Genomic DNA, 27,223 nt, shown 5'->3' on the forward strand with positions numbered 1-27,223 from the left:
GCCTTGATGTCATTAGCATTTCCTATGGAGAATATTCCCATTGAGGTCCTTGGAATGCTCATGTTCATAGAATTTGAAGTCAGTCCCAGAAAGAGCTAATCAAAGGAACAGCAGACATTGCTAATAATTAATAATATTACTATATGAAATATATTTTATCCAGTGTAGGATGAAACATAAAGATTAACCACAGCATAACAATTAGCTAACAACAGAGATAACTTTAATTACATAACCACTGACCCTGGTTCGAAGTAAATCACACTACCTGCAGTCATGGTATAAAGGCAGCATAAGTGCTCAGATAACCTAATCTCCCACAATACACAAATACAGCAGAGGCATCCTTGTGCCATTCCCTGCAGCTGTCTGGAATCTGAATGACTTGCTCAGGAGATTAGTGGGCTGATTGCAGGTACTCTTGGAAAGGGAAGAAACACTGCTTCTCTTTCCAGGTGGGTTTCTGGCAAAAAAACACTTCCCAGTTTTGTTTGGTATGCCTTCAGTTTTTAATTTAATTTAATTGGTACAATTTAACCCTTTCCCTCAGCCACTTGTCAAAGACTGACATGAATATGCTCTGTACTGAAGCATGAGTAAAACTAAGGTCTACTGCCTTTTTTTTTCAGTATTGTTCTTTCTGCTTGAACTTTAAGTCATCCTGTTTGATCCTTCTGCTCCAATTCCTTGTTCCTCTTCCCCTTTTCCTCACAAACAGGTATTATTGTTTTTAGTCTGAAGGAGCATCTTCTTTTCCCTTGTTCTTGTTTTGTTCACTCCTGTTCACCTCGCTCCTCCTTCCTCCCACTGTTCTGTTACCTGCTCTTGACTCTTCCTCTGATATGTCACATCTTTCTGTTACCTTTAATGTTTACTGAATCTGTTTTAGTCTATCACTGGGCTTTCAACATTTTTCCCCTACACAATCTATTTTTTCCTTCACGTTGTTCATGCATTAACCTAGTTTCTTCTCCTCTTTGCTTTGTCTTTTTTCATGCTTGCAGGTTTCTCTTTCTTCCTTATGTTTACAATCTCCCAGCCCACCTGAACTGAATCCCCCAAACAGCATATCCCGGCATGGAAATGCTGTGGCTAATCATTCCACTTGCTCCCTTCCTACATGCAGAAATTCAGCTTCACACTAGCTCAGACTGCATATATCAGATTGCATCAGATTCTTTAGGCCCCTGAAAGTGCAAAGCTGACTCAAAATATACAATATGCAAAAATCAAGCAATGTGTAAAGCAATAAACAGCAGCAGTGTGTTATTTATTTTCCTTGAGAAGTAAATGCTGCTGTTATTTATAGTTTCTGATGTCTGAGATCCCAACTGCAGTTGGGATGTGAGAACGGTAAAGCCAATCAGCAATGACAAAGGCATACGCATCCCAAAGCTGAAAAACAAAGTCACAGATGACTTTATCATCATCCAGAAGCCCTACTGGAATTTCTTATCTCTGCTCTGAATCTGAAGGTGCTAAACAAAGAGTTGATGTGAAAAGGGGAAGAAAAGCAGACAATAAAAGCATTATGCTGATCTAATATTTGATTGCATTCACATTTAATCTTGTTTTCGTGTGGGTTCTGGAGTCATGCCAAAGTAAGCCCCTCTACCTTTCCCACCCTGCAACAGTGATAGCAGATTGATTCCTTGAGTCAACACTCCTGCCCACATCTTGCTGCAGACTGTTACCTGTCACCCGAATGACAGACTGCAGAAAAGCAAGCCAAATAAAACCAAACCAAACCCCAAAACTTCTGGGAGCATCCTGTCAGTTATCTGAGCATTCACAGGCTATGGAGGGATAAGATCTCTGTAGACTGGACAACCAATTGTTTCCAGCAATAGTATCACAGATCAAAACATAAACTCTCTGTTCTGCCTTTTCTCTTTGGATAATTTCCTTGTGAGGTCACTGAAAATTTAACTCCTTTCTTTTCTTCCCTTCCACTACAGTTCACTGAATTGAGACTATGATTTATTTCAGTATAAAAGAACACTGCAGGGAAAAAGGTGACACCCATCATTTTCTAAGTACATATCTCACCTGTCATAAGCATCTTGAAAGGCTTTGCTGATATGCCATATAAAAGCACTGAATACTGCAGCATATTCTTACAGACAGAGGAGCTAGTAAAATGCATGTTTGGTTCTCATGGCAGTATTTAATCACCTGACTGTAAAATCTCCATTCCTCAACAGGTTCCCCTCAGTGTTAGAGATCCAGTTGTTATATCTTACCTCCTTCGTTGTCCTTACTGTCAGTGCAAAGAGTTTCCATGGCCACATCACAGCCTGCTCCCCTCCATCCTGGCTGGCAGACACAGTGCCAGCCATTTTGGTCCAGCGTGCACCTCCCATTGCTGTTGCACAAGCCCGGGCAGCCCTCTGTTGAAACAGACAAAGAAGAAAAATCGCAAGTGATTTAAAGATTGCAATTCTATAAAAAGAAATAAAAATACAAACAAGGGACACTTACTGGGAACAGGCCTTAAGAACAGCACAAATACTGTAATTGCACATGGAGTGGAACAGCAACATTACCTGGGGAACGTAATTCTTAACAAAGTGGCATCTTTGATTGGCCTGACACTTGAGACACCACTTACCTGTACAGGCAGGAAATAAATGCACCAATCCTCTAAATACCTGCAGGCCAGACAAAATTAAGTTTGTTTTTAATTTTTTTTAATTTTTTTTTTCTTTGGCAAAGTAACAAGAAATGAGTGCATAGTGCAAACACAGCTCTGTAAAATGAGACATTTTTCTGTGCTCATAGAATAGTTCATTATTTGCTCTATGCAGTATTGGTTACTTAGTGGCACAAATGTTTAAGCTCCCTGTTACTATGGACAAATCCCTCCAAATTCTTAAGTAGGAAAAAGGGTATGATTTTAGTCATGTAATAAAAGAAAACATTAACTTTATCTGGTCTCAGAGTTGCCGTATATTCATGTGAAATTACAGTGCGCTAAATAATTGCACAAAGTATAGGCCAGTTTTAATGACTATACTTTATGCCAAAAATACATTCCTTTCCACAGAATAAGCAAAGCCCAGGAAATAGTGAAGCAGCTTAGCATCTATTCTAACAAACACTAGGATTCAGGCTGCATACGGATGGGACAGGACCAACAGGATTTCCAACTAAATGTAATAGCTGTGCGTATTTGATTACTTAGGACGGACAAAATGAAATACCATAAGGACCACAATAAAACATTGATAGACTGAACAAAAACACGGTAGTGACGTGCTTCAAGACAGATAGCAGAAAGTGATTTTTTTGTGACAATCTCCCTAAGGCTTTTGTGCTGTTACCTTTATATCCTATCTTGTCTGCTTTTATGGCCAAGGAGGGAAAATTTGGGAAACAATTAACATAATTTAATATATCCAAAATCGATAATTGTTTTCAGTCTAACATTGCATTAAAAAAACAGTATCTGTTACTTCTTAGTGATGAAATCTGGCATGCAGCCAACATGATCTGTATGAGGATGACAACACTGTAAATATGTAGATTTTGGTGTTCCTTCTCTATGACTATGATAAGACACTGACAGAAGCAAGTACAGATATGGCACTAAGTATCTTACAAGAAGGTGACTACAAATCAAATAATTTTGGACACAACAATTTTCTGTAAACATTTATCCAAAAAGTCTAAGTAACTGGCTTACCATTTCACTTTGTAGGACTATTGTCTTTGTGGACTAATCTACTGACCCATTTTAGTTAAGCTCAGTTGAGCTTAGAACAGTCTTTCAGAGGTAATAGTCTATTTTTTAGTTCTAAAAACTTTTGAATTTACCAACTTCTTTCAACCATGTAGCTCCAAACATTTGCAGAAAAGAATTTATAAAGGGTGCTTAACTCTTGTCAAATTACTTATAAGACAGAGATCAGGAAAACCTTTTATGAGGAAGGATGATAATGCTACAGTTACAGATATTGTGCCATTATGTCAGGCTGAGATCAGTCTTGCTACTCCTTTCAGACTGGTTGCTGATAGCATTTGTTGATGAACTGAGAGCTGGTTTTTTCTTACTCTTTTATCTGTTAAATTTATGGAAGGCTCACATATTTAATTGCAATACTGACAGAGTGTTTTAGGAATCAGCTAGGTACACTCAAGACTTATTGTGTGAAAGCCTGGATATTGCCTTGAATATTGTCATACTCTAATAAAAAAAAACAAAACAAAACCACAAATAAGGAATAAAGATACTCAGGGAAAGAGGGGTAGGAATATTTCAAACATTCTTCTTAATAAATTTTTTTCACCATAACTGAAGATATAAGAATCTTTGCTGTTTCATGTCAGGCTTTTGCATCCTTGAACTTTTTAATTGAAAATGTTGCATAGAGTAAACTAGCTTTTTTCTAACTTCATACAAAATACAAGTCATAATTTCCTATAGTCTTTCTACATTCAGACAAAGAAAAGCTTAAAAGCCTGGGGTATTCTATTGATCTGTCTATATATAAACACACACATATCTATAATTAATCTGTTCTTTAGAACTAATGACACTTGTTCTGTGACAAAAGTATTGCTTTGTTTTGTTTCCTAAATGTTTACAGCTTTGTAGGTAGAGGTCCAATGACAAAACTAGCAAAGATAAAGCACCAAACAGCAAATGAATACTATCTTCAGTTTTTGGTTCAAACAAAATCAAGTACACATATACAGTTTGTATATAAACGTATAATCACTGATAAATTACTATTACATAACATAAGCAAGATTTCATTTTAATTTGAGATGAGCTGAAAGTCATATGAGTTCAATCTATAATTCATGGAATGTATGTAAAAGAAGATTCTTTCGCCCAACTAGTATGTTTGTAACTATATATTCATATAAAAAAGTACATGTAGGTATAGGCATGTCATCAAAGAGCAAATATACAGTACCTTTCACTATCTTATCCAAATAGTGAGCTTGAGAATTAAAAAGGAAAAAAAAAAACAGACAGACATTTCAGAAGTGTCACATAAAACAAGAACTGTTCAGAATTCACATGCAAATCAAGCAGGTGCACCTGAGAGAGAGGTCTTACATTACAAAATGAGAATGTATTTCAAAGCTTTTAAAAATGCAAGAAATTGTCTTTTCAGCAAACATCGTCATGATTCAATGAAACTACTTCAGAAAGGAGGCCTGCAGAAAAAAAAGAGATGCTGCCTTTCTGAGACTATGTTTTTCTCCTGGCTTCTCTTAACATGCTTTGATTTTTACATATAACAAAAATATAATCAAAGCTAGTTAAAAAATCCAATTCTCAACCCAACATAAGAGTAATTACTTAGCTTATGAGCTTTAACACACTGACCATACTGGAAGATCTTTTATTTCAGGTCACGTATGACTCTGACAGCATAACCAGCACACTATCTTAATTCCGACTGGATTAGAAGGAAGCTTTCTTCTGCTTCAATTCAGCCACAGTTATTCTTCCGAGAACACACACCAAGTATGCAAATAAGTTAGAATATATATATATGGGATGGAAGAGGGCACAGTGGGGTTAGTAGCATGGTGATCCATTTCAGTTAGAAAAATGGGTTAAAATTAAACATAGGCTTTAGACATATAAAAATAAATATAGTGTAACAGAATAGCAAGACTTTTTTTTCCTTTCAAGTTATGACACTTAAAATTTCACAAAAAACATTTCAGCAGGCAGGCAGATAGATGAATGACAGACAGAGCACAAGACAGATCTAAACCAGCAGCCCTACTTTTAATACATAAAACACAGCAGTGATTGGTTACACCTTCTTACATTCAAGAAACAACTGCAGTTGTGTTAAAAGCGGTTAATATGGCAAAACTATGTAGTACAGGTCCATTGCAGGCTACAAACTGCAGCCACATGCTCATAAGGTGGCAGGGGTATTACAGACCATTGCAGTGGGGACACACTGAGCTGAGTCAACAACGTTGGATTCCATTCGGGTTTTGCTGTGGACAAGGTCTTTCAGCAGAGCCCTCATGGGCTTGCTTCTTTTCAAAATCTGAACTTTTCTATATCCCTGCTGGATGATGGCCCCTGTCTGGGAAGAACTCTGTCACTTGCTATTGTTCCTTAACTTTGTGACTTGGGTGAATAAAAAAGGCATTTCCAACTATGGCCTCTCCTCCAGTTTGGATGAACGGGAAAAGCTCTTCCCAAGTTCAAGGAGGGAGGTGATGAGATAGATAGTCACAAAAGCCACAGGCACTGCTATGACTAAGAGGTGGAAACTCAAGGGTCACGTGTCCACAGTTGTTGGTTTGGGGTTTTTTTCCCCCTTTTAAAATATTTTTTCTATAGAGGTAAGGGTAAAGGGAGACAAAGAAGATGAAAACATCAATTACAGAACATTTAGAACAGCAGCAACAAACTAAAAAGCTTTTCACATTAACCACAAACAAAAAGGAAAGTGATACAGCTGGGTTTCAGGGTGGATCAAATTCTTCCTCTTACTCATCCAGTATAACTCCCCTTGCTCCTACACAGCTGCTCTTAGAATACTGTGTAGTATGTGTGGAGGAAAAAACAAGCTTTATTTCATAAAACTGAAGCAATTAGGTAAGGCAACTGAAAATAATCCCTGCAATCCCAGGTCCCCACATGCTATTTCCGTTCAAAAATCCAATCTGCATTTAAAAAACAAGGATTAAGAAGATGCTTTTGAAGATTTCTTGTACCCAGTAGTCTTATGAGAAGTCACTTCCAGACCATAAAATTGTAATTTTCAGAAAACAAGCTCTACCTTCCAGTATCCTTTTACTTATGGTCAGTTGACAGTAAGGACAATGTTAGAAACTATTCTGGTTAACATGCAGTATCCTAGAAGAATCAAAAACTAGAAAATGAGTGACCAAAAATAGTTTAACTTTGAAATTAAAACAGTGAAGTTTAACTAGTCATGCTGTCTTCCTTATCCATGGCACTGCAAACATGAATGAACACATCTTTGTGTGGAAGCACATAACACCAGCCTTTTTACCTCTGTATAGAGAATTCTGGGTGGGATTTGGAGCATTTCAGTAGGAGAAGCATCTCAGCATGGTGCTCCCTGGCAAGATGTTTATACATCTGGCACATGTGTGCTATGTTAACTCCTTGAAAAATCCAATGAAGAGACCAGACAATATACCTAGAAGGGTTTTCTTACAGGTGATGACTGTGACATTTAAAATCTTGCTATTATGTCCAGGAGTAGACGGATTTTGTGTAGCTCCAAAATGCAGAATAATAAAAATGCAGATATAAAATCTGTGCATCTTCTAGGATAGTCAAAACCCAAGAAGATGTAAGTGGCATTCAAAATTAATACAACATAAAATATAAATCAATGTGTGTGGATATTTATATAACTGTGGCAGACAAGTGTATTTTACAAAGAACTGATAACTTCAGGCGAATTCACATTTAACACAGGATATTTCATAACTAGTCAGAACCCTGACTTTTTCTTTTAATTTAATGTCTCCCATTAGTTTCCTTTCAGAGATATAAGTCAGTGTCCTCCTTAGATTATTGATATGCTCCAGGTATGACAGAATAGCCACAGAATAAAAGTACATATTAAATCCATTTATCCCAATCAGCTCCTGTTTAAGTCAGCATGAGTCACATACCCATTGATTTGATGTTCCTTAATTGGTACATATAACACTGCTTTATTCTGATTATGCTGTCATAAAGGATTATAAGGGTGACATGCTTCTAAATACTGTACAGCAGATTTATATTTTTATTATTTACATTATTATCCTCCACCAGACAACTTCAGCCACCATAATCTTTGTAACCTGTACACTAGACTATAACATGCCGCATACTTTTTGTAGTGTATACAGTCCCATTTTAGCATCAGCTAAACAGCCTCCAAGAGTTACTTTGCTGCAAGAGCAGAATTTGATCTAATAGCACCACCAGACATGAAGCAAAACTACAAAAGAATGTGACCAAAGCCATCTTGATCAAGGTCTGCCTAAATTAAAAACTACTTTTATGGTTTTTTGCTTCCTACACCTTGAAAGTGTGAACTGAACCCTTGCCTCCTCTCCAGTCATACTATTAGCTGCCTCTCTTCCTCTAGAGGAGCTATAGCCTCTCCCTCTAAAAGAAAACAGAAAGGAGAGGTTAGAAACAGAGAAGAGAGACAAAGGAGAAGGAAAAAAAAAGATGATGAAGAAATAATCTCAGCATGAAGAAACAATGAAGAACGCTGTTCTGCTCCTCTCTGAGCAAGCTCTGCTTTGCTTACTCTCCTCACCTTCCACAATGCAGTACAGCAATCCCCAATCACTGGCCAACAACTGCATATACATCTCTGCCACTAATACAAACTTTATGCTCTCAGACACAGATCTTTTACAGGAAGATCTGACCAACACATGTTCTATCAGCCATGTTTCCACTTCCACATCACCTTGCATAAATCTATAATCTTTCCCTCTAAACTGAAATTATTTAGTATCTTCACACTACTGGTCTGAACAAAAAGTACATTCTTATCTCATTTTATGAGCGAGTAACTAAGACACAGAAAGATCAAAGTGAGAATGCATCTACTTGGCTGAAAACACGATGTGGTTTTCCAGAATACTTATGGTCTTTCATACACAAACCAGCATTTTGGCAATTCACACACAAGCACGTCAGGTCCCCAGAAAATAAAGAACAGAGAACACTCCTTTAAATTTTGCCTTTGTGAACGACTAATAGAAAATACATGGTAGAAGCAAAGGTGGAATCCAGTTCTTCAAAATCATTCTTAATCAGGAGAGCATACCATGAATGAATCTCTGGCATAGAGTTTTTGCATGCAAAAGCCTTCACAGCCATGCAACAAGCATTCTTAAGTCAGGTTCATCAGGTGCAAAGGGAAAAGTAGTTAAAAATATCACTATATTTTTTTTATTACAATGACATGTATATGCTATAATTAATATATCTTATATCTTCTGTTGTATGATATAATGATAATGACACTCAAAAGAGTTCTCTTGTGGCCTTCCTAACTTTATGTTGTTGATTTTGCAACTAGTTCAATTCTTTTAACATGTTTTTTTGGCATTTGAAAGTTCTTGAGTTCTGTGGACATAAACTGGAAAAAAAAGAAGGAAGAAATAAGAGATTCCATTCTTTGGCATTACATTTTTTTTCTTGGTGAGCAATAGGGAAGCTTAGCTGAACCACCTATGCTTCTGCCGTTTGTGCTAACAAAGTGTTATGAATGCTACTTCTTACTCCCTTCACAGCCAAGAAGTAGCATGGGATGAGGGGCACACTTTATCAGTGGTTTCACAGACACCTGCCAACAGAAAAGAAACTCTTGAGAGTTTCATTGCAAGCAGTGGGGGAAATGGAGCTTGGGTAAACAGGATTTTGTGCTTGTTTTAGGTAATCTGGTACAAAACTCAGAGTTGACAGCTCTGATCTGACCTGTCTAATCTATTAAAGAGTCAGTTCATGGTGATTTACTTCTCCTGACCTGGCTACCACATCACCCTTAAATTCCTTGCATTTCCACCCAGCCACAGTTTAACGATCCTGACAATCAAAATATCTTTTAAACATAAACATTTAACAAAATAACCCTTCTGATATCTAATCCCAGTATTTCTTATTCTACCCACAGCAGATTTAGGAAACAGTGTATTGATTCTTTTAAGCAGCTGTTTTTACTTTCAAAGAGTGACTAAACAAAGCCATGTATCCATATGCAATTTCTGAGGAGCTCCATACCTCTATGAGAAAACTTAGAGAAGTCCAGAATTCATAAAATTTTAAAGCCACTGTTCTAACCTGTCTTCAAAGCATGTCTTCCACTCATGTCAAATTCATCATCCACTACAGCCTTTTCTGAGTCCTGGCAAGCTGCTTCCTAACATGAATTTGTGCAGCTGATTATTCTTACTTGAGCACAGAAACCAGCATTTGTTGAATCACACCTTATTTTTCTGCATAGTCTGTGCTATTTGTTAGAGTGATTTTAAATTCTTGTCCTGTCTTCCAAAGTGCTTGGGGGCAGCGAGCTTTGATATAATTTACAAATTTAATTCTCTCTATTCATCACCGAACAGTACTGAAAGCACATGTTCTTCCACTGTAAGCAGCTCACGGTCGTCATCCTTTCTCTGAGTTTATGAGAACCTTGTCTTAGACATACCATATGTTCAGAGCACTGCTGCCAATAGAGGAGGATTACAAACACTCTTCCCTTTTGATACTTCTTTACTCCTAAATTCCCATCTTGCCCTTCTTGTAAAGGAGAACATATGGATGGAATAATAGTTTCAAGCAATTTTCTTTGTTTTCCTCCCTACACAGGGTAAAACACAATCCTCACCCTGAAATCATACTTTCTTTATCATTTCTGCACTTTTCTGCAGTGTCCATGTAGACCTGCAGCAGAAATATTTCCTGCATATGTTTCTGAGGAGAAACCTGAATTCACTGCAATCTATCCTTTTCCAGAACTGCAATCGTTCTTTGCAGCAACCATTTGTGGGCTTTTATGTACAAAGGCACATCAGTCTACTACCCTTTTTTTTTTTTTTTTTCTGGAGTCCATGCCAATTTGATTATAAAGTAAGATTTCTCATCATTACTATTGGAAAGCCATGTGTATCTTAGAATAAAAGGTTCAGTTGCCTTTAAGGATATAGTAGACATAGGGAAGTTTGAAACTAGTGATAAATTAATGAGCACTGTTGTTTCCTATTTAACATCTATTTAGCTGGAAGATGATTTAGAAGAAAGGGTATATGACATCAAGAATTTAAAACTGCCCCAGGTGTACAGGCTAGAAAAGTTTAAACCTATTTGAGACCTCTGACAAACTTGAAAAGACCTGCCTCAGATGCAGGTAAAGCCTGTCACTTATATTAAGAACTGCACGAAAGATAAATTTGGCTTGAAAATGTACTAGGGGATGGAATGGGAGAGGAAGCATTTCGTTTCCATCTTTCTTCCCGGCTGGAAGTACTTTCAGAATGTGTCTGACTAGCATGCAGCTATACAACAAACAAAAGCAAGTATTTTCTGGCCACTTCAGCTTGAGTAAGCTTTGCAACATGTTTTCAATTCTTCACATCTCAGAAGATCCTTTTTCTGAAAATGTGGCTAACTTGAACTTCACATGTGGTCCTCATTTAAATGCAAATCAAGCAATTAGCAATTTAAAGTATGCTAACAGATAACTTGTATTTGAGATACTTGGTCTTCTTGAAATGTGTTAAGGCCTGACCAATGATTTACTTTTTTCACAGCTTCAGATAGGCATGCACTGTCTTAAATTTACCTGGTAATTCAATATTTTTACGGTTGCCAAATGTACAAATATTTTGCATATTCAAGGATTGGCCTGGCAAATTAATGGCATGCCCTTCAGGCACAGGAAAGATCAAAACCACATTTGTTCTGTATTTCATGAAATCTTCTTCTTAAACTGTGGTTATCAGTCCTCTGGGTGAAAAGAAAGTAATCTTCTCTTTTTCATGGAGTACTTGTATTGAGGGTACAGATATGAATATTGTGGTGAAATCCCAGCTCCAATGTAGTCAGGTGTTTTGCTAGCAGGATTTCATCACAATATTGTGGTGAACTAACATTTGAAAGAATAACTTTTGAATCTTTGGCTGATTTTATCTGAGAATAAACTGAATGTCAAAGGTCATACCTTCATTCAGATACAGGCTTACTTTCAGGATGAAATTTTTCCATTCACCCAAAACTAGGGAATAACATAAATTTAGGAATTTTGATAATCACAGCAGTAATTATCCTAATTTGAAGACAAAAATTTCCTTCTGATCAAAATTCTGTAATCTCAGAAGAATCTTAAAATTTATAAAGAAGTCTTGTCATGAATATATCAATTAAACACCTGACACGTTAAAACTCTACGAAATGTGAATATTCTCAGCAATTTAAATTTCAGAGAAAAGTAAACCATCCTTGGCTACTTAACATCAACATTAAAATGAGGGTGGTCATCTTAATACCAGTTATCCATGTTGCTTGCCCTCTCACCTGCCAATGTGGAGATCAATCAAGCCCTCAAACTGGTCCATGGCTGACTTTATCAAGCTCAAACTTCAGAAATATGTTAAAATTTATTAAGTTTTCCATAAGTATTTCCTTTAATTAATAGGAGAAATGTATTTGTCTTGACTTGCTCTCTGATCTTCTAAAGAGATTAAGTGCCATTTCCCTGTAGTCATATTTGAAATCTGTAATATAAGGAGCCCTAAGCTAAACACATGTTGAAAAGAGCAGGTGCAGACCATATAACTTAGTGGAGGAGATTACTTCTTAGCATTCCTCAATATTAGTAGTACTTCTGAGCTTATACTGCTCATGGTCACACAGAAAACCAGCACACAAATGCCTTCATATTTGTCCCTATTTAGAAAACTATTTTAATCAGTCATCAGGATAGAGTTTGTACTAACAGAAACACACGTATAGGAGTATGCTTTAGATGTTATTTATTTTTTTCATAATTCTGAATATGTAAACCAGATGACTTTCCTGTTTTTCTAGCTAAAATAGCTGAAACTAGAAAATTCTTGCTGATGAAAATGTATTTTTGTTTGGGTTGAATGTCATGTCAGTGTCTTTTCATGCAAAGAAAAAGGTTAAAATAAATACCTTGCTGTCCTCTTTTATTTTTTGTTTCCTCTAGGGGAAATTCTTAGGAGATAAACCAATTAGACACCAGTTCTCACCAGAATATTAACATAAAAGCTGCACACTTCTACAGTGGACTGCCACTGGATTTGAATTCCAGTTTTGTGTACCAGGTAAAGCACTTGAAAGCAGCATGAAAAGTATCACAATGCTAACTTCAGTCCTCTTGAGGGATTAATATGAAGGCTTAATGACATTAATGCACATTTAGATCACTTATGTTTAATGACATGCTTTCTGTGAATGCATATATAAATATTAATTTTGGACTGAAAGATAATCGTTCAACATGATAACAATTAAACAGCTGTAACCTGTCTCATGTGTTAAGTAATGGAGCTGCAGGCAAGCTCCATAAACAGATGGTCTTACCCACCCATGCTTAATGTTAAAGACTTTTAAAAAAAGAGGTGTTGACAAATCTGAACAAGAAGGCATAGTTTTAATGCAAATTGGCCAATTTGCAATTTAGATTACTCTAAAACTAATTTGTCTATAGAAAAAAATAAGCTGCATTGTAAAACTCAGATGTTACACAGCACATGGATATAGCAGGTTCCACACCAACATAATTATTTACTGATTTAATTCAGCTAGCAGAGTTTAATGGAAAAGCAGCTGGAAAAGTATTCATATTTATGGGCTTCCTATGACAGTTCCTTAAATATACTCATGGTATATGCTAGTTGTATCACAAAAAATAATAGACTTTCTGATATAATACCTGTTCCAATCTCACAAAACAACTACTCAGACAGGAGGGGGTCACTGAACTTCTTGCAAGCCAAGATAGAAAGGAAACAAAAATGTATTTTAGCACAACTGTGTTATGAAAACATAATTACAGAGCAAATTTTCATCCAGGCTGTCACCTGGGCACCAGCTGTGCATGTGAGGTCTTGTATCACATTGAGATGCAGGCTGAGCTTCACAAAATGACATATGGATGTTCACCTCAGAGCCAAGAATGTCACTCCCAGATCAAATAAACAATTAACAGGTGATTCTCCATAGCTTTGCAGTAAACCCTTGATTTAACCTGTTCTCATGGGGATACAGGAAATTGTGAAACATTACTTTAGAACATTTTAGGAGAGCCTGTTTTGCTAGGACAAGGGGTAATGGTTTTAAACTAAAAGAGGGTAGATTTAAAGTAGATATAAGGAAGAAAGTTTTTACAACGAGGGTGGTGAAACACTGGAACAGGTTGCCCAGAGAAGTGGTGGACGCGCCATCCCTGAAACCATTCAAGGCCAGGCAGGATGGGGCTCTGAGCAACTTGATCTAGTTGAAGATGCCATGGCTCACTGGAGGAAGGTTGAACTAGATGACCTTTAATGTCCCTTCCAATCCAAACCATTCTAAGACTCTGATTACAATTCTCAGGAGTGACATGGCAGTAAGCAAGTTAAGATGCCTTGAATTATTCAGCATTTGAAGCATACATTGCCAATGTTTAGTTCAAACCAGTAATATGCTAAACAATGGCAATAATCCTGAGCTTTGTTAATTCTTTTTAGATTAATTTAATCACAACACTGAACATGTACTCATTTGTTGAACATCTTTGATAAAAATGTTTGGAACTATGTGTTTAGAGCAAAGGCAATGACTCACAAGTGTGGCCGACATCACGTAAGGTAGCTACCCTGTGCCAGAGATACATAATGAAACAGTGAATACCGGCAACACACATCAGGTTTATTGTATTAATCAAAACAATCTTGCTCACCTTACTATACACACTGCTTCAAAAATAGAGAAAACCCCTGCTTTATTTAGCCTGTTCTGCTCACTCTCACAAATCAAAGCATGTAAAATACAGATGTACATGCTCCATCCCTGGCAGTGTTCAAGACCAGGTTGGATGAAGCCTTGGGTGATATGGTTTAGTGTGAGGTGTCCCTGCCCATGGCAGGGGGGTTGGAACTAGATGATCTTGAGGTCCTTTCCAATCCTAACTATTCTATGATTCTATGATCAGTTCTCAATTCCAGTGTTGTGATCCTTAGTCTTAGGGAAATGCTGATGCTTAACCTAGGTAAGCAGATGTCTAGATTTTTTTCTGAACTAAAAAGAGCAAACCTTTGCAATCACCTATGATTTTGCTTCTCAATGTCCTGAAATATTGCATTAAACCAAAAAAAGGTCTGTGGAAATTTAGAGCAATTAGAATTTCCTTTGACCAAATTCCCATTTGAATAACTTGAAGTACATATAAAAATCAGCCCAACTCAGGGAGCAATCTAGGATTTAAAAGATATTAGTGAGGAATAAACCTAAGGGCTATCTTGCTTTATTTTAAAACATAGGTTTGTTTTTTCTTTCTTTCTACCCTTTGACACATGTCAACTAACAATACAGACAGTGGGCAAAATGAAAATGAGACTGGACTGACAGTCAGCATTTAGAAATACATACAAATTGTTGGCTGAGGTGCAAAATATTTTTACCATTTTAAATAGTGTTCATGCTTCACGAAAATACCATAATGTCTTTGGGCAAATAAGTTATGTATTTAGATGATTCAGTACACATTCCAGTTAGCGCCTCTGTGATTAATGTGTATGTATCTATCCCGTTTTGTGCATCCAGCTAGAGATCTGGTGGGCTATTCCATTCCCAGAAAGTGAATAAAGTGCATTGCCCTTAAAATTTACAACTTCTCTGGAATATTTCTTTCCCCAAGAAGTTGTAAATTCAGGCTGTTGCACTTCATGGGACTTCCAGCTAATAGCTGCAAGAAATACATTTCTAAAATACTTCTCACTACTGCAGCTAGATGGTTAATGATTTTTAGAAGTAAGAAAGCTGCAATTGTTTATTTTTAGATGTATGAAGGCAGAGTGGGAGTCTTCTGTATGCATAACACAAATTCTGCTACCAAGTTGAGAGTTGCAAGTAGTGTAAAATGCCTGGGTTACAAAAGGGGGTGACAATAAAAACTGGTTTGCATGGAGAAATATTCCGATGTCCCTTGTGTCTTGAAATTTATTGTTTAGAAAGAGCTACTAACTACTCTAGGGCAGGTGAGAGAAAAGCAACATGACTCTTTACCTGCCAAGCTGAGGAGGCAGCAATTTTTACCCCACTAAGTGGAAATACTCTTGGAAATGAGCAATAAAATGACCTGGTTTCTCCATAACACTGGACTTCCCCCCAAAAAATAAATATAACACCAGGCTAGAGCCTGTACCTCATTACTTGCCTTGAAGGCTGTAAAGGCAATATAAACAAACTATCTTTGCAGCCGCAGCCACAAAAAGCCCACCCATTTAAAGAATAAACAGGTGGGAAGTACTGAGAAAAAAAACTTGTTTGAGCTTAATATGTTGGAAAAATTGTTCAAGAGCAGTTCATCCGTGTGTGACTACAACCCTTGAAATGCTGCCAAGGTCAATGAGACCAACAGCAGAGTGATCTGCTGAGTAATTGCTCGTTGGCAAGTTAAAGCAGTGAAGGGAAAGTCTTTATCCTACTTCTAAATATTTACTTTATTGTTCAGAAAGCAGCTCACTCCCCACCTCCCTGCTCTGTCAGCATGGTTTCTGGAAGCTCCTCAAAAATTTTAACCCTGCTCTCTCTCCCTGGGATTCTGCTGATGCCCCTCGGTTGTCTCTCATATGTCTGAGCAGTCTCATTAGCAAACAACAACAAAATCGATCGTGATTTCTGTAAAAAAATAATTCCCAAATCAACCTTACTACTTCACACCTGCCTCCCTTCTACAAAATAAAATGTGGCCATGTCTTCCTGGTGCAATGATGTGGCTATCACTTCATACATCTGCAACAGGCCCTCATTTTCCCTGCCCTTGAAGCTCACACCACTGTTTCCCGTGACCACCAAGTGCAGCATCTCCACACTGCCCCTCGGTGAGGGCTATAAGCTACCTGGGAGCACAGTTTGGGTTTTACTGTTTTCTACATACACATGCTCCAATGACGGCTTAGCTGTGCTAACACATTCAGGATTACAGTGCTTCCAAAACATCCACTTAAGTTAAAATTCCCTATGCTCTTCTCAGCTTGTGGCAAGTGCAAATCATGCCATATTCATATCCATCAGTTCCACTGCTATTAGACTTACTTTCCTGTCCTATTGCTTTGGCTGCATCACCTCTTTTAATGGACTCTCCTCCATCTCTCCAAACATAAATCTATGAGTTTTTTTTAATTATTGGATTTCTTTTTGACTATTCACATTATCTGTGATTTCTCCATCACTCAGTATTACTCTTGCCTTTGCCTGACCTGTGGCTACCTCCTTTGCTGTTTGTTCAATCCACGTCTACATGCTTAGCCATAATGCTTCTCACACTTGGGAGATGTGTCCCATAAATACCTGCAGAGCCACTCCTGAGTTATTCCTGTCGCAGCCTTTGCTGAGCTTTATGCAACAGTACCCTCCCCACACACCTAAGCACAAGCTAGTAATCTCTTACAGTTAGATCATTGCCAGTTCCTTTGTCTGTGCTTCCTACCTGTTGTCACGCAATAGTCTCTCTGTGTGATTATGCCAAGACAAAAATTGTTTGGATAGGACTCTCCTCCTCTATTACAGACTTGCAGCGTCTTGCAGAAAAGGGGATTAGTGTGGAAGGGAATTTCTTAGCACTACAGCTATTCAAAATCAATACAAAAATGATAAACCTTCTGGCAAGTCCTCCTCCACTTTTTCTTAGTCCCTTTATTTACGTGCATAATTTCTCATGCTTGTTCATTGCCAAGGCCTGTGCAGTGGAGAGGGATATCCTGCTGAATATGGGACATATGGACTATAAATCACTCAGAAAATCTCCATGGATAAACGTAATTTCCAAAGGATTTCAGGTGCTAGAACTAACTTGATTACAGAAACATAGAAGCTGTAATAAGGATAGCTTCTTTACAATCAGCTGTATTGAACTGCTGTTACGTTATTTACACGTAAAAACTTGGATATAATTCCAAAGCGGAGCATTATGTTGACGAGATAATCTTGGACACCTAGATCACATTTATTACAAGGTGGAAGTGACATTTTTGTGTAGGCAAGTCACTTTTTAGAGCTTCTTCTCCATAAAAGAAAAAAAAAATAAGAAGAAGAATAGAAGCTTCATTTCCAAAAGACATAAAGCTATCACATAAAAATAGAAAAGCGCAAATCAAATAATATATTTACAGTTTAAAATAAAGGTAAGATAAAGGTAGTCTCCCCCTCAGCAAAAGGCAGTTAAAGAGAAAAGACTGAGAAGAAAATCCTTCTACTTCCTCTTTATGACAAACTAGGTATAAAGAACTGATGAGCCATTATATAACCATTTTCTTTCTTAAAATATCAACTCCTTTACACAGACTGACACATGCAAATATTCTGTTTGAAGAAACAAGCTTCAAAGTAGTAGACTTCTTATTCACACAAGGCCAGCAGGGCTGGCTGTTTGAATTTTGCAGTGAAGATAGGGTAAAGCATAGACAGCCTACCAATGGTACAGTGCTCTCCGTTCCATCCCTGGCTACATTCACACTTCCCATCTTTACAGGTGCCGTGCTCTGCGCAGCGGGGATGGCAGGCTCTCTGGTTGCAAGCTGTGCCTGTCCAGCCTTCCTCACAGCGACATGTGCCACCCATGCACACACCGTGGGTGCCGCAGTCCACTGAACAGATTTCTGGATTCAAGAGGAGAGAGCAGGCAAAAGGAGGCAGAGAGTACACAAGGGAGAGAGAGGGTATGCATTAATTAGCAGTGCTGCATTTTAATTCAACATGTGAAGAATAAGAAAGGCAAAATCTTTGAAAATTAAATCAAAGGAATTTACTGTGAAAGGCATTTTCAGGTAAGACCCAATAGAACAGAGTGCAGAGTTTTACCTCTATGCTCCACTTAGCTATCCAGCAGACTTAGCAGTGCCTAAGCATCCATAGCTCTTATGTTAGTAATTTTCCATCCTAGCTTTTGTGTCTTAAGAGTAAACCTTTTTTATCTTAGATTATATAGCACTTAGACCTACTACAACTACAGTGTAATCCTCGTGAATAAACACAACATATACCTAGGTCATTTTTGTGCTTTGAGTGAAAATCTAGTAGTAACAAAAGTTCATTTTAACAAGGTTTCCCCTCCCTACTATGCTCCCTGTTTTCTTTCAAAGTAAAAATGTGCCATTTTTGACACATTTTTTCATTATAAAGAATCAGCCTTAGTGAGACAAATTAGTACCATGCTGACATACTGACACATCTGTTAAATATAAAAGATGATTTACTTTCAGTAAATTTGTATCAGTGACAGCTATGAACAGTCTGGTTTAAATAATAGATTGTTAAAAAAAATAAATCAACATACAGCAATTTAACTTGTCATTTACATATAGTAACAGGATCTTGTAACTGATAGAATAATTGAAAAATATGTTAACAGCCAAAGGTAGTCAGAGGCCAAACAACGCATGTAAGTCTCAGCTAATACAAGATGGTAATTTAGACTGCCAGATTTTGCTTTTACAGTTTTGGTTCATTTAGTCAGACTCCAGCAAACTTTACTTCTGCTAAGCAGACAACAGGAAAACAAGAGAAGATACAATACAGCCTGAGGGACTTTAGTTCCTTGGCATACAGCTGCCTGTAACCACGTACTGGTTCATAGAAGTACTGTATTTAGGTTTGTTTTCTTGTAAAAGACAACAAACAGTTCAGTAATAAAAGACTGAAATAATTTTCAACAGCAGAAGAATAAAGCGTTCAGTACAAGAAAGGTTTCCAGTTTCCCACTTAACAGCATTTTTCTTCCCTCATAGAGTATAACCCATTGCCTCAAAGTGCTGTGGAACATTAAACACAGTATCAAGGAGCTGTGACATTTCCTGCAAGAAATAGACCAAAACCTTTGTGGAGAAAGACAGCTGTAATTTCCCTCTCCCCTTCTTTATTTCTTTTTTTTCTATGCAGCATCTTATATCTACTTTGAATTACATTTTTGATTTGATGGTTTGATTAACTTAAGAGTCACAAAACATCAACGTGGCTCCAAGAAAGTAAGTTTATTTTTGTTCAATCTAATAAATTTTTCATTAGGGTGAAGGTGTTTATCAGTTTATACCACACTAGCTTTGAGCAAGGTGTGTCAGTCTTTGTAATGAATTTATTAATTGGAGTTAATTTAATTGAAGTGGAATTGAAAGGCTAATTAATAGACAAATTGCAGATGAAGACAGAGGAAAGCTCTGCTGCTTTCAAACCTATAAACACCTCTGATAGAAATAACTCATACTTTTTTCCATCTAGCAGCTTAACAACAAGTTTATGGGCAAGAATTACTTTTTTGATGTATCAGTCTGAAGGTCATTTTGCACAATTTCAGGAAATAGTCTGTGCGTGTTTTTACAAAGCTGGTTTGTAATTTTGATGCTTTTGAAGTATCTGAGATCAGAAATATTTATTGTTATTTTAATGGCAAATCATTCTCTGAAACATAAGTAATAGATGGAGCATAACGGAATCATCAAAAGACCATAGAGGATACCATGTCAAGAAATAGGGGATCCATGTTCTGCCCGAGAGCTAGAAAGGTTCTCTCACAAATGGGCATTTTAAGTGCTAGAAATGTTCAGAGAAGAGTTTTTTCTTCTAAATAAATTTAATACAAGATAACATTTTCTTTTATCATTTTTTCCTGAATATTTGTAACTCTGTCCTATCACTCTTGTATATATAAGCCATTATACATCAGTATCACAGATCCTGGTCAGGAAGTACATTTGTTTTTAAAAGATGGTTCCTCATGAGAAAGCTATATTTATTCATAAGCTGGCATAAACTCAGCTAGCCCATGTGTTCAGTTTTCATTAACAAAATCATCTGAGTTGTTAGATGAACTGTTTTAGACAAATGTATGTCTCACAGTTAGACATGCTTTCTCTTTTGATATGTGGCTACCAAGCAATATTCTAAAAACTCCTAGTTGTCAAAAGGCTGCTGTCATACTTTATAAATATTTAGATTCTGCTCCCCATGATAGTACCTCCAGTCATTTTCTCCTTTTGTTTCTAAGCTCAGATGGTGGTTTTAATAAGCTCAGTTTCAGACTTCAAGAAATCCCTCTGCTTCTTCAGTCCTATCAACTCCTTCCACCCTGGCAGCCTGTGCTCTTCCTTGAAAGCCATTTAGGATTCATTCCTGCATTCTCTTGCCTTCAAACTCAAACGCCGTCTTTCAAGAAAAATACCTCCAATTAGCTAGAGCGGTTTTAAAAATGTGACTGTCTCTAGTTTCACTAGTGTAAAGTTTTTAAATAGATGTATTAAATAAGATGATACTTAGATCTGTGTACCGTACAAAGAACATTCTGTACTTGCGTGTGAAATACCTGAAGTTATCAAGTGAAGGCAGCTAGAAGATAGCAATAAATACATTGATTCCAAGTACTTTAAATTCATCAATTATTTTGAACCTTTAAATCAATTCAGTCAATTCAAAGACTTCTACCAACTCAGCCGGTCAGGCCCTATCACAATCATCTCATTAAAATGCTGCTATTCAAGATGTCATTTTACATAAAGCATGTGCTTTTAACCCTTACCATTGGAGCAATCTGGACCTGTCCAGTTGGGGTCACAGGTACAGGCACCACTCTCTTGCAGGTAGGTGCCATGGCCAGAGCACTGGTCAGAGCACATCGTTTTCAGGATTTCACAGTTGTTGCCACCCCAGCCTGGGTTGCAGTGGCACTCACCATGGATGCATATGCCATGGCTGGAGCAGGCTGGGTCCAAGCAATCAGCTGCAGGGAGATGAGAAAATTCAGCCTTAGTTTGTCATTCCTAACAATAGTAATCAACCCCTAGACGCTCACAGCACTTTTGGGCGTAATCCATGTTTTAAGACCTTGTGAAATTGGCAGTATTGCTCTAATCTTGAAAGTAAACATTAGTAGGTTGAAGCTGACAAGTTCACCTTTGTTTCATTGCAATGAGTGAGGAAAAGACAGAGTGGACCAAGGTATCTTGGTGCCACCCTCCCTTCTCTGGCTAAGAGGTAAATCACTCTTTATGGTCACTTATTGCACAGCATCACTTTTCTTTGAAAAAACACCTCACCTCCATATCACTTCCTGGTATTGTGAAATCTGTGTGTGCAATTAACTGGCATCAAGACATTTACAGCCTACCACTAAGTTAATGGAGAACTTTTCAAGGTTTACTAATTTTTCTGAATTACAACAAGATTGGGCAACTGATCTCTGTTCTACCTAATCAGAGTGTAACAAGTGTTGCATTCCCTGCAGCACTCAGTATGAACTGATCCGATCCACCATTAGAGTTTTGACAGCTGTATAGGACCCTCAACTTGTTTCAGAAATAAATGAGTTGCATACTGTCTATCTGTCTTAATTCACTTTAATGTGCTTTAGATGACGAGATTTAATTTAGCAATTTGACTCAATAAAATGTTACACTTGTAGGGTCAATGGTCTGAAAATTTAATTCCAGAGACTTAATTGCATTACTTTGTATGTGGAAATCAATAAAATCAATTTGATTGAGGAAGAAAATGGTGCTTTTTACTCCCTAAAAAAATAGGATGGAAAATGAACTGCATTTTGCAGCACACCAGAATGGATATTATTATGCACATTGCTGGAATACAAAAGTGATGCATCATTTTTCAACCTGATGTATTTGAATCAGCACTTTCCACAGTGTGGTTGGTGGAAAAGATCACTAATAAACGCAATACATTAATGATTTATTCTATACTGTGAACATTTAGTAAGTCTTCCTGTATTCCAACATCTATTTTTGTGTGCTTTCTTCTCAGCTGACCTCAGTCAGAAAAAATAAATAAAAATATACTGGCAGGCAGAAAGATATCACATATTATTAAGAATTTTCCCACTGATTACTTGAGAATAGATAAAGTATAATAATTCTGTAGAATTCAGTGATAATAGAGATTCCCAAACTTGATTTTTAGTATTCAATAATGATTTTTGAAGAAATAGCATTAGGGCATATGATCTTGATCTACCAAAATCAATAGAGCTGGATGTGCCAGCTGGAAACCTGACCAACAACGGCAGGTGCTGGAGTAAATATTTATTCATTTACCTTCTTCACAGTTTTCTCCTTTGTATCCAGAGTTGCAGGCACAAGAGCCCATGATGCAAATGCCCCGGCCCCCACACTGGGGATCGATGCACTGAGTTGTAGGCACGTCACACTCGGTGCCCTTCCAGCCACTGTAACACAGGCAACGTCCTTTGGAGTATTGCCCATTGCCACTGCACAGCACTGGGCAGGCTGCTGTGAAAAAAAAAGCAGCAGAAAAAAATTAGAGCCATATTCTTCACCATAGCTCTATAGAGAAGAAAGTCTAAGAAGCAAATCACATGCCAGTTGCTTTCCTGATCTATTTGTCCACATGCTCATTTAAACTGACTCAAGAAAAGCATTGGGTTGATTTACCTCTTGAACAATCAGGGCCCAGAAACCCGGGAAAACAATGGCAGGATCCAGAAATACATTCACCGTTACCATGGCAATTTCGGGGGCATTCCACCACAGACTCTAAAGGGAAAAAAAGGAGGATAATTTACAGATGCCCGCTGCATGAAGTACCTATCATCTGAACCACTGCTAACTGACAGTGCACTCCTGCTCTGAGAGAAGTGTTTATGTTTGGTTTGTTTCAAGAGCATGAATAGCAGTGATGCCTCTAGTATCTTAGGACTTTACATTCTAACAAAAAGGCTAAAATTACAATGGTAAAACTGTATGAGTTCCATACTTAAAAGTCAGCCCTGTGTCACTAACAAATGCTTCAGAACAGTGTTCTCCTTTTAAGCACTGTTTTACAAGAAGGTATACTCCTTATGCCTTAGACCAAGTAATTAAAATACACATTTTGCATTTTATTCTGGCTAGCAAGAGATTATAAATGGAAAACCTGTGAGAAAAAGACAAATCATTTAACTATGAAAACCTATTTCTGTTCCTAAAAAACTTGACCAGAGCCTAGCATTTGGTAAGAGCTTTGAAAATTATGCTTACCTATAATTATGGTATTAAAAGACACCTGCTCTGCATTTTTCCCATCATTATAAAAGGCCAGGTGCCAGATGCCAGAATCCAAATACTGGATAAAACCTGCCTCATGGAGACTGACAGACCTCGCCTGCCGCCCCGCTCGCTCCAACTCCAGCAGGTTGCGTTGCTCCCTTGCAATCAGCCGGCTGCCATCCAGGAGCTCCACAAAGTCGTACTGCAGGGAGGAACAGAAAAGAGATTGACAATTCAAGGGATGACACATGGCACCACCAGCTTCCCCACAGCGTCCTGCCAATATGCTTTTATTTTGACCGAGACTTTCCTCTTGGAGCAGGGAAGCACGAGCTGAAACCAACCCTTCTTCTCTGCTGCTTGCACAGACTTAAAGAAAAATTGCCAACTAGTCCTCATGCTTGTTAGAATGATTTTTTTTCGGTGACAAGAGGCCAATAAACCTATTACATGTATTAGCGGAAAGAGAACATCAGTTGAAATGAGTCTGCAGTCATGACTTCCATCTGAATTACAGGTGAGAGCTAACTTTCTAAATGTGTTATATGCATATGAGTTTATAATAATATTCAACACTAATAACCTACTTTGTTTTTCATTTAGTTTCAGATGGAATGTTAAACTGCTTGATTCCCCTTTTGGACAGCCTGGAATGCTGGAAGAAGAACAGCAAGAGCTTTGCTTCCTATCACAGAAGCCCAAAAGAGGAGATGGAAAGCATAAAACACTGCAACTCTTGGAAATAATAAACTGACAAAAACTATGGTACCTCACGTCAATGGACAGCACAGATTTTGTTAACAACCATCAGTGGGACTTGGAAAAATGTAACAGCATTTTAGCTGATACAATAAACAAGCTCAAAACACAAGGCTTGTTGCTGGTTAATCTTAAGAAGGGCTAATAGCACCTGGAGGACTAAATCTGCTCTGGGCCCTGCACTGATTACACTATCTGGGAGTCTGCCCTCATGGCTTGAAAGTTGTCTTCTGAATGTTTATCATGTAAACATCAGTATGCACACAGCAAAATTAAACAGGTAGTAAAATTAAAGAGCATTCTTTTTTGTGGTATTAAGTGTCTGCTTTTCCTGCTGAGTCTGTTCACAGTTTTACTCTTGACACATGTTTATTGTAGGAAGTGACAGTAACACACAAACCTCCAATCTACTCAACCATTAGAGATGTCTCTCAAATGGAATGACATCCAGGGCCTATTAAAATAAAGGCCACTATATGAAAGTGATGGTTCACCTGAGCTGGGATAACATCTGCTACTGGAAACAAGAGAATCTGTGGCTTTACACCCTGACTTGTGATCTTCAGAAACTGCTCCCGGGACTGAAGAAAACATGATAGCCTTTGTTCTGGAACATGGGTTTAAAGACTTACAGAATCATAGAACAGTTAGGGTTGGAAAGGACCTTAAGATCATCTAGTTCCAACCCCCCTGACATGGGCAGGGACGCCTCACTCTAGACCATGTGGCCGAAGGCTCTGTCCAGCCTGGACTTGAGCACTGTCAGGGATTTACCACTTCTTTGGTCAGCCTGTTTCAGTGCCTCACTACCATCACAGTAAAGAACTCTTCTTATATCTAACCTGAACTTCCTCTGTTTAAGTATAACCCATTACCCTTCATCCTATTGCTACAGTCCCTAATGAAGAATCCCTCTCTGGGATCCTTGTAGGCTCCCTTCAGATACTGGAAGGCTGCTATGAGGTCTCCACCCAGCCTTCTCCAGGATGAACAGACCCAGATCCCTTAGCCTGTCTTTGTACGGGAGGTGCTCCCTCTGATCATCCTTGTGGCCCTCTGGACTTGTTCCAACAGTTCCATGTCCCTTTTATGTTGAGGACACCAGAACTGAACACAATACTCCAAGTGAGATCTCGTGAGAGCAGAGTAGAGGGGCAGGATCACCTGCTTCGACCTGTTGGTCACGTTCCTTTTGATGCAGCCCAGGATACAGTTGGCTTTCTGGGCTGTAAGCGGACACTGAAGCTGGCTCGTGTTCATTTTCTCACTGATCAACACCCCCAGGTCCTTCTCTGCAGGGCTGATCTGAATCTGTTCTCTGCCCAACCTGTAGCTGTGCCTGGGATTGCTTTGACCGAGGTGTAGGACCTTGCACTTGGCATGGTTAAACTTCATAAGGTTGGCATCAGCCCACCTCACAAGTGTGTCAAGGTCCCTCTGGATGGCATTCCTTCCCTCCAGTGTATCAACCGAACCACACAGCTTGGTGTCATCAGCAAACTTGCTGAGGGTGCACTCAATCCCACTGTCCATGTCAGCGACAAAGATGTTAAACAAGACTGGTCCCAACAACGAACCTTGAGGGACATCACTCGTTACTGGTCTCCATTGAGCCATTGACTGCAACTCTATGTGTGTGGCCATCAGCCAATTCTTTATCCACCGAGTGGTCCATCCATCAAATTGATGTCTCTCCAGTTTAGAGACAATGATGTTATGTGGAACAGTGCCGAACGCTTTGCACAACTACAACTCAATTCTAACTGGGCCCTAGCTTTCCTGACCTGACCCCTAGCTTTCCAGATAATGTCCTTGTATTCTTTCCAGGCTGCCTGTCCTCACTTCCACCTTCTATAGGCTTTCTTTTTCCTGTTGAGTTTCCTCAGCAGCTCCTTATCCACCCAAGTAGGTCTCCTGGCCCTCCTGCTGCACTTTCTTCTGGTCAGGATGCAACACTCCTGAGCTTGTAGCAGGTGATCCTTGAATATCAACCAAGAGCCTTGGGCCCTCCTGCCCTCTAGGGCTATATCCCATAGAACCTTACTAAGCAGGTTCCTGAAGAGGCCAAAGTCTGCTCTCTTGAAGTCCAGGGCAGTGAACTTGCTGCACATGCTTCTCACTGTCCTGAGAATGTCGAACTTGACCATCTCATGATTGCTGCAACCAAGGCTGCCCTGGAGCATCACATTTCCAACCAGCCCTTCCCTGTTGGTAAGCACGAGGTCAAGCAGGGCACCTTTCCTTGTCGGCCCCTCTATTACTTGTAGAAGGAAGCTGTCATCCACACAATCAAGGAACCTCCTGGATTGCTTATGCTGGGCCGTACTGTCCCTCCAACAGATACTGGGGTGGTTGACGCCCCCCATGAAGACAAGGACCTGTGAGTGTGAGGCTGCTCACTTATGTTCTCTTCTTGAAATTTTAGGTCCAAATTCACTGGTAATGTAAGAATGTTCCTCCCCAGTAATCAGAATTATCTTTCTACTAGTCAGGACGTGAAGGAAATGCATAGTTAAGATGCCTCTATCACCTGAGACACTTTTCCAGCTATGTCTGAACCCACAGAATAGAACATAATGTGATTAGGATGTGCAGAAACCAGTACCTCAATGTGCTGCCACTTTGTGCATGCTGCACCACATGAAAACAAATGCAATCATTTTGGAAGAGCACCAATTATTCAAACCCGTTCAACATTCTCATTTGTCAGAGAATTAAATAT

At 38.5% G+C, this 27,223-nt stretch overlaps 1 protein-coding gene across 2 annotated transcripts in view; it reads right to left on the bottom strand.

Annotated features, from left to right (window-relative positions):
- The window catches only part of TENM3 (teneurin transmembrane protein 3), a 321,907-nt gene that overhangs the window by 60,553 nt on the left and 234,131 nt on the right, over positions 1 to 27,223 (bottom strand). The window contains exons 7-13 of one of the 2 annotated variants that reach the window (XM_013129074.3): positions 23,734 to 23,944; positions 23,149 to 23,250; positions 22,792 to 22,986; positions 21,264 to 21,464; positions 18,169 to 18,354; positions 4,923 to 4,949; positions 2,244 to 2,390 (exon numbers count right to left, since the gene is read on the bottom strand). In XM_013129074.3, coding sequence (XP_012984528.2) covers positions 2,244 to 2,390; positions 4,923 to 4,949; positions 18,169 to 18,354; positions 21,264 to 21,464; positions 22,792 to 22,986; positions 23,149 to 23,250; positions 23,734 to 23,944 — 1,069 coding nt within the window. The remainder of the gene's footprint in view (positions 1 to 2,243; positions 2,391 to 4,922; positions 4,950 to 18,168; positions 18,355 to 21,263; positions 21,465 to 22,791; positions 22,987 to 23,148; positions 23,251 to 23,733; positions 23,945 to 27,223) is intronic. The other variant, XM_013129075.3, reaches the window with a different exon arrangement.

This window comes from Melopsittacus undulatus, chromosome 7, assembly GCF_012275295.1.
Source record: "Melopsittacus undulatus isolate bMelUnd1 chromosome 7, bMelUnd1.mat.Z, whole genome shotgun sequence".
NCBI lineage: Eukaryota > Metazoa > Chordata > Aves > Psittaciformes > Psittaculidae > Melopsittacus > Melopsittacus undulatus.